This window comes from Oreochromis niloticus, linkage group LG3 (genome assembly GCF_001858045.2).
Source record: "Oreochromis niloticus isolate F11D_XX linkage group LG3, O_niloticus_UMD_NMBU, whole genome shotgun sequence".
NCBI classification, from domain to species: Eukaryota; Metazoa; Chordata; class Actinopteri; order Cichliformes; family Cichlidae; genus Oreochromis; species Oreochromis niloticus.
In genome coordinates, this window is record NC_031967.2 from 55,301,124 (window position 1) to 55,314,415 (window position 13,292).

The window sequence follows — 13,292 nt, forward strand, 5'->3', positions numbered from 1 at the left end:
GTCACTTTCAGTTTGTTGCTGTAATAAACCTCATGATTTACATCTCATCTTAAAACTAAAAGGTTTTTTCCCCTAGAAGTGCTGCAGAGAAACCACAGAGCCCCCAAACTTTACTACCGAGAGGAAGGAGGAGGGTTCAACGGCTGCAGTGGAACAAAAAGGTCTCAGATCTGTGTGACACAATGGGACGAACACCTCTGTTGTGGCTGCTCTGTAAGTACCACATGCTCTTTTTAAAACCTTAGTATGTAATATGTATATTTAAGATATTTTGGCTCCAGTGGGTTGAACCCACAGGTATTTGCTTTACTTAAGACTTAAAACCTGTGTTAATAACTAAAGGAAAAATGGTGTAACAGTAAATGTGGTTACACAGTATAAAAGGAAGTACAGGTGGATGCTTCAGGTGCTGTAATCCAGCTGTTTTTTTTTTGTGTGTTTAAGGTGAAATTTTAACAGCTTCACAGTTTCACGTCACTAAATTAGTTAAAAACTCAGATTTAGTGGTCGATGGTGCAGATAAACTACAGCGGTGTTAAACTGCATCCTCACCTCCCCCTACAGAGCACATCCTGTTTATCAGTCTGACATTCAGCTTTAGGTCACTGCCCCACAGGTCAAGTAGTGGATATTTAGCATTTAAACCAAAAACACATGAAAATCTATTGACACTTTATCTCTTGGGCTTTCCTTTCAGTCCTGATGTCGCTGCTCAGCTGGGCAACAAACCAAGGTGAGGAAACGTTTTTTATGACAAATAAAAGACAATAAAACAGGTCACCAACTTCCAAAAAGTAAAGTAGCACAACAATGGAGACAGATCAGGTTTAATGTGTGTCTCTGAGAAATGAAACAGGCCTACAAAGCTGTGATGATGCTTTAAAAATGTCCTGCTTTATTAATGTTTGATTAAAAATTCTGCCCCTGTGTTATCAGCAGGGGAGGGGACAACTAAACGGTAGTGTTTGCACAAACAAAACACTAAATAAGAACAAATCACTGTGCAATAGACATTTGGCTGCTACATCTCATTAATGGGTATATTTCATTGCTTATTTACATATATTTATATATCCATCCATTCGCTTCAGCGTATTCTTTTTCAGGGTCGCGTGGGGCTGGAGCCTATCCCAGCTGTCTTAGGGCTTTTAAATATACAGATATATATATATATATATATATATATAAACTCTCTATATATTCTATTTTCTAATTCTAATTTCTACTATGCAAATTTCTGTTGGTGTTCTGTCACTGGAAACTGAATTTCCTGGAGGAACCTACCTGAGGGATTAATAACGTTCTATCAATCTAGCAAAAGTGTTCCAGTCTTTATATTAAGAGTTTTTGGAGTTTCACCAAACTTTATAACTTTTCAGTGAAAAAGAGGTGAAGAGGTTAGTTATGTGTTTTCTGTAGACTAGTCCCTAAATACTAGTTAATGATTTTAATATCAGCAGAAAGGAACAGATTCTTAAACCTAAAGTGATTTGAATGTTTAAATCCTAATAAAAACCTACTTAAAAATAAGAGGACTAAAGGGTGGATGATATAAAATGCGACCATCAATGTTTGCTTTTTAACGAGGCTTTCTTGGTCCTGTGACACACGATGAGCACATGGCTACCAGCAGCTCAATTTCTCGAAGGAAGGAATGAAAATAAATAATCTAAAAAGTAAATTAATCTGTTAAGTTTTTACCTACAGACAGATTGCAAATCTCTGTTTAACTTGGAGAGAAAATGTTGTTTGTTTCCTGATATCCTGTCTTTAATGATGAATGTTTATAATAGATATCATGAGGTCAGTGTATGCACAAGTAATCCCTGTGAGGTTAAAGCTCAGAATGCAGACTGTCATGTTTAGACTTTTGTATCTGTATGATATCATAGAGCAGCATCTCTAAAAAGTTATTTCATGATACATGCACAGGATTTTAGGAGATTATCTTTTGCATAAGCTAAACTCCTGGATCATTTTCTGCCCTCATCTGAAACACACCAACAAAGATTCTGCTGGTTTCTTTGTGAAAAAGCTTTCCCTCACGTTTTGCTTTATTTTAATCATCTCTCCTCACAGCTCGTCTGACTGTGAGTCCCAGCAGCTCTCAGTTCTTTAAAGGAGACTTTGTGTCTCTGAGCTGTGAGGAGGACGACAGCTCTGCTGGATGGACTCTGAGGAGAAACACAAGCAAGGGAAACAGGACTCTGTGTGGAGATGGGTTTGGAAGATTAGACGGTTCTTTATGCATCATCAGCCACATCGTTCTACTGGACAGTGGGGTTTACTGGTGTGAGTCCAGAGAGGGTCCCATCAGTACCATGGTTAACCTGACAGTCACTGGTAAGCTGAGTGTGTGGAGTTAGTGTTGATGAAGCTGTGTGTAAATGGATGAAATGCTGTAGTTTGTCTCTGTGTTGAGGTGGATCAGTGATCCTGCAGAGTCCTGTCCTCCCTGTGATGGAGGGAGATGACGTCACTCTGCTCTGTAAAACAAAGACCACTCCCTCCAACCTCCCAGCTGCTTTCTATAAAGATGGCTCCCTCATCAGGAAGCAGCCTACAGGTCACATGACCATCCAGCATGTTTCCAGGTCTGATGAAGGCCTCTACAAGTGTGACATCAGCGGTCATGGAGAGTCTCCATCCAGCTGGATCACTGTCACAGGTGAGGCTTCTGTTTCTTTTACAGACTTTAGACCCAAAGTGAGTCAAACTGACCACAAAGATTCATTTTTCTAATTAATTGCAGGTTCTCCCACCTCTCCTCCTCCATCAGCCTCCACTGCCTCCCTTTCCTCCCCCTTTTTCTCTCCTCCTCTCTCTGTGATGGTGTCTGTTCCCTCCATAACTGGGTTGCTGCTGCTGGTCATACTGCTTCTAGTGCTGAGACGATGCATCAAGAGAAAAACTGGAGGTGAGACACATTCTGCTCACGCTTTATGTTGACACATTAAACCGTTGTTTTTTTAAACAAATCACCTAAAATAAAATCAATACATCATAATATCCATTTTTGTGTTTCTGGCACTTTGAGCCTCATTTCTACAGCCCACATCTCCAACAGTCACAGCTCACACTAACATCATCTAAGTGGAAACAGAGCAAACACAAACTCTTGCTTTAAAAGCTGCCACATGCTGCACGTGTTATTTCCACACATCTAACTCTGTGAGGACCAGTTTGAGCCACAGACCATTTACATTTTTAACTGAGACTTAAATAAAGCTTATTATGACTAAGCTACATACTGTATTTGTGCATTGATTTCTACAATAGCATTTTATGATTAATGTCATATTTGAATATATACATTTGTACACTGTACACAGTTTGGTAATTTTTTCCAGTGTGTGTGAAGTGAGATGTTGTATGTGAGAGTTGTGGTCAAAGAAAGCTGATGTGAGCAGTTCAGTCCAGTTTCCTGTTTTTTGAAAGAAAAGATAGAAACACTTTTTAAAAATTAATTTTATTCTGACTGCAGTTTTTCCTTCACTTTCCATTTTAAACACATTTCGCCTTCATATAAATATTAATCTTGCTGAATCAGCAGCATTTACAGTTTTGCTATTAATGGAAAATCTTTGCATTTGATTTTGCAGTGAATGATCGTGCAACTGCTGCCACCTCTTCATCAGTGAGAAGAACATCAGCAGATGATGGAAATGGGTCAAAGATGATGAGAGGTACAGGAGAGCGATAATCCTCTCGTGCTTCCACATGAGGCTCTGTGAGGTGCATGGCTGAGGGTTTAGAACATGTGTTTCATGCATTTTGGTTCAGGTTCCTTTAGCATGGACTGCAGGTTCATCCCCTGGTTTTTCATCAGGTCAGGTTGATCAGTTTCTTTGTCTGGACTGTAAATTGCTTGCACATAAGGGACAAAGATTTCAGTCCATCATTAAAAGTCTCCTGTATTAAAGATGTTGAACCAGAGCCAGAAAGAGTGAGGTCTTGTACTTCTCACATTAAAGCAGGCTTATTATTCTTATTTCTAGCTCCATGTTTTCTTTTTTGGATTATACTAGTGTAGTTTGGAATATTTACAGGTTATAATAATCTTTGGTGCAGCACTTCTGTAACTACTGCCACATACTAGTCAGGTCAGGTTTAATTTGAAAAAAAAGAAGACTTTCACACCTTTGCAAAGTGTCTACTTTACATGATGCATTGTGTAAGACTGTTACATCATTGTGCCAAGTGAGCGGCTCTGTGGTCATTAGGTTTCCTGTTTTGAGAGCTAAACCGAGCAGAAGTGTTTAAAGTCGCTGCAGGTAAAGACAGGCTGTGCTGTGGCCTCACGTTTGCCGCTGTTATTCCTGGAATGTCAAAATTTTTCTCACCGCAAAACACGAGTTCTGCGGCAGTCACCTGACTTTGTCATGTTTTACAGAGAGTGAACCAGCGGCAGCTTATTCTTCAGTGCACAGAACATCTGACATCAACTATGCACAGATCCCCATCAAGACGAACTGCAGACAGAGAGGTACAGCTGGTCCTCTTTCATGCTCGCTGCAAAAACCCCCCTTTGCGAAAATAAAAGGTCCAACCCTTAATCGAATAAAAAGGTCTCAGATCTCAGCCTGCAGCAGCACATGAAGGTGATTATAGGCTCTGCAAGCCAGACAGGCTCACTACAAAGACATGAAGAGATTAAACACATAATACACACAGCAGCTGGAGAAGAATCATGGTTTGCACGTGAGTCTAAATGTATATGAAGTAAATATAGAATTTTAAAAAATGTGGTATTAAATTGAAAGTGGTGTGAAATTCTCTGAGTGGTCAGTAAGACTGAAACAGCTCTTTATAACACTGTAATATATATATGAAAATGCTACACAGTTAATGCCTCTTATTTAATTTTTTATTTTATTGCAAATCAGAGATGGTCCAGCTGAAGGTTGATGATGACGTGCGATGGAAACAGGGGCGACATATAATTCAGCAAAGCATCAGAGCTCTGTCATTCAAAAACAAAAGATCTGACTACTACTAACACATATTTATATATTTCAATATTAATTATTAGAATTCTGAGATTAATTTATTGATATTTGTGTAAGACAGTTTTGTGGATATCCTCCCTGTAATGAACAGAGGTGGTGTGTGTGTTTTTTCTCATGTTTATCTAAACGTTCTCTAATCTGTGTGTTTGTGTTCAGAACTTCCACCAGAGCCAGCGGTCATCTACTCCTCACTGAAGCTGAGCCACACACCTTCACCACAGTGTAACCAGTCTGACCAGTGATGTCCAGCTGGCTGCCAAACACATCCCTGCACTCCTCTTTATATTATATATTATTTATTTAGTCATATTCTGTGTGTGTTTACAGTCGTAAAGCTGCATTGGACCAGTTTGAATGTAGAGGTCAGAAACACAGAGTCAACAGACTCTGAAAACAGCTGCAGCACATCAGCAGGCATCATTTCATTTTATTCTTCAAAGAGAAGAAACTCGCCTAGAATCATTTTAAGGAGCGACATCATCCTCAGAAGTCTCTTGAAGTCTCTTCTGGCAGCTTAAAGGACACTTTACTTTTTGTTTTGTGTGTATCAAATAAACTGAGAGCAGTTCAGCTCTGTGGAGATGCTGTGCTAGAGGGTGAATGTGGGAATGCCATCAAGATGTAAACGGTTTTCTTTGAGACTGGCTTCACAGGTTGGCGTGAAAGTGTTGCACTGTGTAAAACTGTCGCACCGTTTCGAATGAGTCAGCAGCTCTTTCGTCATTTAGTTTCCTCTTTTGAAAACTAAACTCAGTCAGCAGAGGTGTTGAAGTCGCTTCTCAAGTCCACATTTTCCATCGCATGACTTTGTCTCATTTTGCAGGGAGCGATCCAGCTGCAGCTTATTGTTCAGGGCACAGAACAAGTGAGGTCAGTTATGGATGAACTGTAGATGCACAAATGAAAAAGGCTCCGATCTCAGCCTGCAGCAGCAGAAACAATGAAAAGACATGAAAACAGGAGACAGTTACAGCACATTAGTCAGTGAGGTCATAAGGAGGTGACTTACGCAGATGATTTCATTTATTTAGGATTGAAAGCTAGCCAACCCTACAGGCCCCTGTGTGAGAGGGACTGCACCCTGGTGTTAAATTTTGAATTAACTGTGATTAACCACATTTTATTTTGGAAAGCTGAATTGAATTTCACTACATCCACACTCAGGCCTGATTCCTGTCAGACCTGCTGGACCAGGAAATCATTTAAATAAAACTCGTCTGACAAAGTGAAGCAGGCTGTAGACATGATGCCTTGATCTAATGAAACAGCCGAGAAACCAAATCAATGACAACTATAAGTCTGGAAAGTGTTAGAAAGGCATCTCTAAGGTTTTGGGACCAATATGAGCGCCATTATCCACAAATGGAGGAAGCCTGTGGAAACAGGAGTAACACACCAACGGCTCATTCAGGTCACAAAAGAACCCAGAACAACATTTAAAGAATTGCTGTAAAGCCACTCAGAGCTCAGGATCAAGTGGAAAAATCCTTTATTCCTTTAATAAATCATGTTAAATGCAGTTCCTCGGTTATTGAACACACACATTCAGCTTTTATTTGGTTGTGTTCTTGCCTTGAGCAGAATCGAAAGACTTCCGCATGCATGTCTGAGCCTGAGGAGCTCAGGTCTTGTTTTTCATTCTTTAAATACACGGAACTGTTTAAAGGAGTGGCAGTGCATTTGTATAATCCAGCTGCTTCTCCACACCTCTTTCATACACTGAAGGTAACAGCACATCTGTGAATGACAGTGCAGAGAAGCCAAACTATAATGACTCAATCATTTACCTTAAAAGTTTTAACGGTGTTTTAATAATGGATGTGGATCACACAGCTTTTTTCAGTGATGAGCAGTGACTAAAAGCAGCCAGCAGGTGGCGGTCCTGGACCCACCATTACAGTCAGCTGACATGAGCACAATAAGTTCTTTTATTTGTTTATTGCCAGAGTTAAGTCATTAATCCTCAAGGAGAAAAAATATTTGGGGGATTCCAGCTGTTCTTCTTCTTGCATATTCAAACTGTGGAGCTGAATTCATCGTTTCCAGATGTTGGAAAAAAGGCAACGCCACAATGACTTTGTTCCACAACACAGCGTTTCCAGTCCACACCTGCAGAGTAATCTGATTACCAATTAATCCCACTAACAGCAGCAGGTTCTGCTCTGACACAAGAACGAAAGCTCTTCCAGCACAGAGACTTCCTGCTATCTGTGTTATTGTGCAGCTGTTTGCATTCCTGTGGCTGTTTCAGACACACAACGATCCTGCCCTCCCCCAGAACCACCAACAGCGATCCTGCCCTCCCCCAGCACCACCCACAGCAAAACAAAAACATTCATTCGCTGACCAGTTTCAGTTATTTCAAAACAAACTCCATCCAAACCAAGCCAGCTGGTCAACGTGTTTTATTAACATCAGAACATAATGCTATACACATGTAGGGGTCACATCTGTGGTCATTGCCAAGAAACAAAAGTGAAAGATCAACATGAACATGAGACAGTTACAGACAATCTTCACATTACAAGAGAACTCTTATTAAAAGTCAGTGTTACACATGTCATTAGTATTAAAAGGGAGATGTGTACATATGTACATATATCTGAGTAATATATATATAAAAAATGATCTCTGGCTTAGACCAAAACACAAGACACGTGAAACCACAAATCCCCATGTTCACGTGTCATAGTCATGGTTACTGACATCTGACAAACCCACAAAACCCATGAAAATCTAACCTCCAGTCTCCACGGTTTAAAGAGAAACAGCTTTCATTCTCAATCAACATACAAAAATAAAACTTGCTCTGTCATTGTTAAATTGATTAGTGGTCAGTTTCACAGGAATAAAGTGCTTAATGCTACAAATTTGTGGACAGTCTCATGACCTGCATCTGCTTTTTTAGTTTCTCACAGCAGAGAAATATTCATGGTCCCCTTTTCTCAGACGCTGAATCACACTGTTATATACACGTAGCCAGGCTTCTCAGTCTTTCACATTCAGGTTTTCAAATCATCTCTTCTGGTTCCCCTTTCTTTTTCAGGGCTTTGTTGCAAGTCAGTGAGGATGGCCGTTTTCTTTTATACACCAACAAACCAACAGCAGCAACAAGGACACAAACCACTCCAACTGCGACTGCAACACTCTGTGCACCTTCGTGATTCGCATTTCTCTGAATTGCTTTTCCGACGCGTCCGACGGGCTCGCTGTCTTCATCCATGTGTTCTGCAGATCACAAACATCAGACATTACACGCTGCACTCAGACCAAGTTTCTATTCCAGGAAGCCTGTTCAACAAACTCAGTTTTTTTTTTTTTTTTTAAATCTCAGAGTTTATCTGAGATCAGCAACTCTCAGTGTCCTGCTCAAACAGCTCCGAGTTCATTCACCCTGAGTTAAATGCGTGCGTGAGTAGAGAAAGAAAGTGAAATTAGTGGGGCTCAGAATTAGTTTTTTTTATACTTTCGATGGCCGTGATTTACCCAAGTTACATTTTCATTATATGCATCCTGATTTTACAGCTGTTTTTTTAACTGAAACTGAAGCTGAAAACCTGGTGAAACAGACACAGTTTACTGACGTGTCCGTCATACTAAAGTTTCCAATTTAACCATTTCTAACCAGCTTTCACTGATAGTTGATGGCTCTCCTGCAGCTACAGCAGGGATGTTCTACTGAGTCACATTTTACTTTTGAGAGGAGTTCATTTAAATATGGAAAACAACTCATGTCAGGACAAAATAAGACACTATGAATGGATCCAAAACAGATCCAGAAGGGATGAGCTGTGAAACAACCAGAAGAATCTCAGGCCTTGGGTCAGATCTGGTCTCTGTCCATGACCATGATCCGTTTTGCATCCTGCAGTGCAAGTGGACTCCAACATGGAGCTGATACTGATTCACATAAGATCCTGTGATATGTTTAGGTGGATCCCGGTCTGGATCGACTGACACCGAGTGTGTTCTGTTCCTTTCCAGACTCTGTTCCTTTCAAAATGCTCTTGGAATAATGTCTCAATCAAAAATGCGAACAAAACTCAACATGAAATGTAATCAGATTACTGTAAGACTGACTACAGCTGGTTCACATAGTCTCCAAGATCCAAATGTGACAGACATGTTTCCATCAGTGTGGCTGAACACGACACATGAGCGTGTCATGTATCTAAAGCTCATCTCTCCCTGCAGAGAAACTGGCTGACAGCTGCAGATTTTATTTTGAGCTGATAATAAATCTGTGAATGACTGAAAAAGCACTCATTTGCACAAAAACTATTTTAAAAAGCACAAAAAATAGAAAAGTGATGTCTAAGTGGGACAAAGTGGGTTTCACAGCACAAACAAACTGCTCTGAACTTTGATAAGCACAAATAAGGGGAAATAAAACTAGTCAGCTGGTGAACCACGAGGGGAAGTGAGAGGGACACTCAGACTTTGTTGAAGAAAGTCCGCCAGGATTTTAAGCTCAGCCTGTTACCGTAGTAAGCTGGCTCTCTTCCAAGGAGCAGAAAACCTGAGTTTCCTTCATCTCAGGGTTAACAAACTCACACGCTTCCTGGAATAAAAGCCTGCAGCTTTCTAACAAGTCTCATCGACAACAAACTCAAACTCACCTGCTTCTGTGACATTGAGGGATCTTTCCTCACTTAAGACTCTCTCACTGCTTGCTGCATTGCTCATTATAATTCTGCACTTGTATCTTCCAGCATCACTGACGGTGACGTTCTTCAGCACGATGGAAACGTCTCCGTCCTTCATGGAGGACTCTCGCAGCGTGACTCGCCCCCTAAAAGACGAATGCTGGTACTTCTCGTATGAGCGTTCGTTGCGGTAGAAGAAGACGTAATCGTCCAGACTCAGGTCAGGTTTGCTCCACTCCAGCACGGTGACGACTGCATCTCTGGGAGCCCGACACTGAAGAGTGACATCCTCCCCAATCGTCGCTGCGTACTGGTCTAAAATCAGAGAACAAACATTCAGATATAATTCAACTAACCCTTAATAAATCATTTCTTTCTTTATAAGAACTCTACATGGGGTAATTTTTAATTTTGAATAAATTTGAATCTCTGTACTGGAGCCTCTGGACCATATCTGTCCTACTGGAGCCTTTAGAAGCATTTGTAATGCAATTATCAGACCAATAATGTGTTTGCTGTGCACGTAAATGTGCTCACAGACTGTCCAAGATGTCTGTGCTTCAGTGTTGGTGAGTGAAGTTGGAGTGTTTCCTAAGTCAGTTACTTAATTCAGCATTTAGAAGATATCTGTGTGACACACCCACACACACATGCATATAACACCAACTGAAAAAGGGGGGACTCTACTCTCTTATTCAAATATTTGCCACAGGGGAAAAAAAAAGAATTTTAGCTGCTGTACAGTTTCTTTTCTAACACTGACTGAAAATGCAGAGTCCAAAACCAATCTGTGACGTCACGTGATTAAGTCCATCTTTTAAATACAGTCTATGATGAAACCTGAGCCCACCTGGGTCAGGAACATTTACAGTTATCAGAAACATCATTTAGACTGGCTGTAATGAAGACTAAGCTGTGTGGTTTTTTTTAACCAAATCCTCTCTTTAGGAATCTTCTTGTTGTGTCATGTCAGGGATAGAAACCCAACACATGTGACAGATCTGATGATGCGGTCAGTCAGTCATGACTGGACTGATCTTCCAGGCGCTCCTTTCATGGGTCGCCACAGCAGATCACCTGCCTCCCTCTCACCTCATCCCAAGATCTTCCTCTGTCACGCCAACCCTCTGCATGTCCTCCTTCACTACATCCATTAACCTCTGAGGTCCAAAATGTCTTAGCCTCACTTCTCCAACTTTGTCTCCTAACCTGCTGGATATGAGCGGTCCCTCAGATGCACTCGTTTCTAATCCTGTACATCCTGGTCACTTCCATCTGGATCACAAAAATGACATTTCCATGCTGGATTGATCGATAATGTGGGCTGCTCTGCTATCAGCCTCAGAGACAGTGCTGTGTTGTGCTGTGATTTCTCCCAGCATCTCGATTCCAAACACTAACAACACCTTTTTTCAAGCACTGCACAGCTGGACCACAGCCAGCTATATGCACTTTTAATTACCAGCCTATATTTTGGCAGGTTTGGCAGCTGATCAGCAGAAATTAGACAGTAATTTCTGCAGGAACATCTGGATCTCCTCACACAAACACTGACACCAATGGTCTCAGTTTGGACCCAACAATTCTGTGGCACTGCTGAATCCCAGACATTAATTAGTCTGGAACATATTTCACATTTTCAGCACACACGCACAGGTTTACAGTAAGCTCTGCTCTACATACCTGTCATAACACATGAAGAACATTTTCGGTTGCATTTTTACATGAATGCTGAGCTCAGTTTGAAAAAAAAAAAAAACCAAGAACAAAATACACTGCATAAAATCCAACTGTATACAATTCTCAAACACAGGCAACTGAAGATTATAATTCATTATCTTTTTATTACATGCAGTGGTCGGGTTTATCTATAAAACACATTCACAGACAACAGCTTGACCAAAGGTCTATTTAGCACAGTGACAACGAAACTACAAAACAGTAGGAGCTCATTAAAAGCTTAATGAGGGTTTTCTTTGACTTTCCAAAGGTTCTTAATGACACAACTCCAAAGGTGATTTGTGTGTCCCGTTGGACTTCCGACAAAAATGCGTTAACATCCTGTAGGCGCTTCTAACTTATTAATACTGCCAGCTCACAGAAAACTGAGTGTGATAACAGCATAGGTTGCACCACAGCCTGAGATTTTGCAAATTCAAACACATATTAGGACATGAGGAAAAAAAGAAAGAAAGAAAGGCCTAAAAATATATAACTGCAGTCCGCCTGCAGCGCAGTGCCTGCAGTTACCAGGCAGATAATGCCACTGAAGCTTGTGCACGGAATGCTACTAACCAGCAGGATCACGGAAACCAGCTCCCATTTCTTCCATATGCTGTTTGTGACACACACACACACACACACACACACAACGACAGACGCACAAAACTCACCTTCAGACGCAAAAGCTCGATGGAAGAGTAGCAAATGTGCAAATAAACACAGAAAACCCATGTCTGCCGTTAAATCCATGACAACTGCATGCGCGGCGACAAGCTGTTTACCAGAGGAGAGGAAGGACGAACAGGACGGACTTGTTTTCAACAAACGCCTGCCCAAACCTGTTGCGTCATCACAATAAGCGACTGCGCCATCTACTGATCATCTGGATGACTGAGAACCTTCACAGACATACTGATCATCTACTTATTTTCTGACATTTTACGAAAATTTTTGTGTTTTGTTTTAGAAAGAAAAAGAAAAGTACGTGAGAGGAATATGAATGTAGAAGAAGAATGCAGCGAACAGTATTTCTGAATGGCGTTATATAGGGAGTAAATAAACTGCTGAGTCTTACACTTAAGAGTGTTACACTTGTTACATTTTATGTGAATTTTAACTGAAGATGTGTTAAAAAACGAAAACCCTGTAAGTCAGTTCCTGCTCTTAAAACAAACAAACAAAAATAAACAATATTTCACTTCCTGTAATTACAGAAATCCCCCAGGAAATAAATCATAGTCACAGCTTTCAAGTACATCCAGTTTTAAGGGTGTAAATTAGGTGAGACATTAATGCAGCTCCAGTTAGATTTCCTAACGATACATACACAGTTAAATGAACAGAAGGCACAGGAATGTAGAAAAGCTTTTTATTAAATGAATTTCTGCAAAAAATTATAAACATTAAATAAAAGATGTGAAAAGATATAAATGAAATATCTTAAAGGAAAAATTAGATTTAACAAATCAAACATTATGAATCAATCTACTGATTAACACTGGCCCACAGACGGTCCAAGAAGTCTGTGCTTCATGGGTGAAGTCGGAGTGTTTCCATTAGTCAGTTTGACGGGTGACTTTATTGCAGTTTATTTGATTTGATAACAACATTTTTGGGGTTATTTTGTATGTGATTTATTGCCAGCAACAGATTTATTGAGAGCTGTTAATTATGGATTTAATTTTCTGCCAAGAAAGAGCATTTAAGACATTATCATTAGAAGGCTGCATTTCCCAGAATCCTTTGCAAGGTAGTTACTCATTGTACTCAGGTACTTTGGAAGATACTGTTTTTCTGTTTAGCTAGAAAAGTATGCTGGATGGATTATATATGTTGCTCTGTTGTTAGTCAGCTTTTTTTGTGTTGTACACCCTTTTTTGAAATGTCATATAAAGACTATCGTTTCTGGTACAAC

The 13,292-nt window shown here is 40.3% G+C and overlaps 1 protein-coding gene and 1 long non-coding RNA gene across 2 annotated transcripts; one reads left to right on the plus strand and one right to left on the minus strand.

Moving 5' to 3' along the window:
* Positions 1-2,618: 2,618 nt before the first annotated feature.
* Positions 2,619-7,824, plus strand: LOC102080268 (uncharacterized). Its single transcript, XR_267627.3, has 5 exons — positions 2,619-2,668; positions 2,753-2,917; positions 3,603-3,686; positions 4,394-4,486; positions 5,166-7,824. It is a non-coding gene; the product is annotated as an uncharacterized LOC102080268 (long non-coding RNA).
* LOC100689971 (butyrophilin subfamily 3 member A2) lies at positions 7,739-12,208 on the minus strand. The gene is made up of 3 exons (XM_003457739.5): positions 12,049-12,208; positions 9,629-9,970; positions 7,739-8,237 (listed from the first exon to the last, which is right to left on the minus strand). The coding sequence occupies exons 1-3, from the start codon at positions 12,125-12,127 to the stop codon at positions 8,020-8,022; spliced, it is 639 nt and encodes a 212-aa protein (XP_003457787.1). The 5' UTR covers positions 12,128-12,208; the 3' UTR covers positions 7,739-8,019.
* Between the last annotated feature and the right edge of the window lie 1,084 nt (positions 12,209-13,292).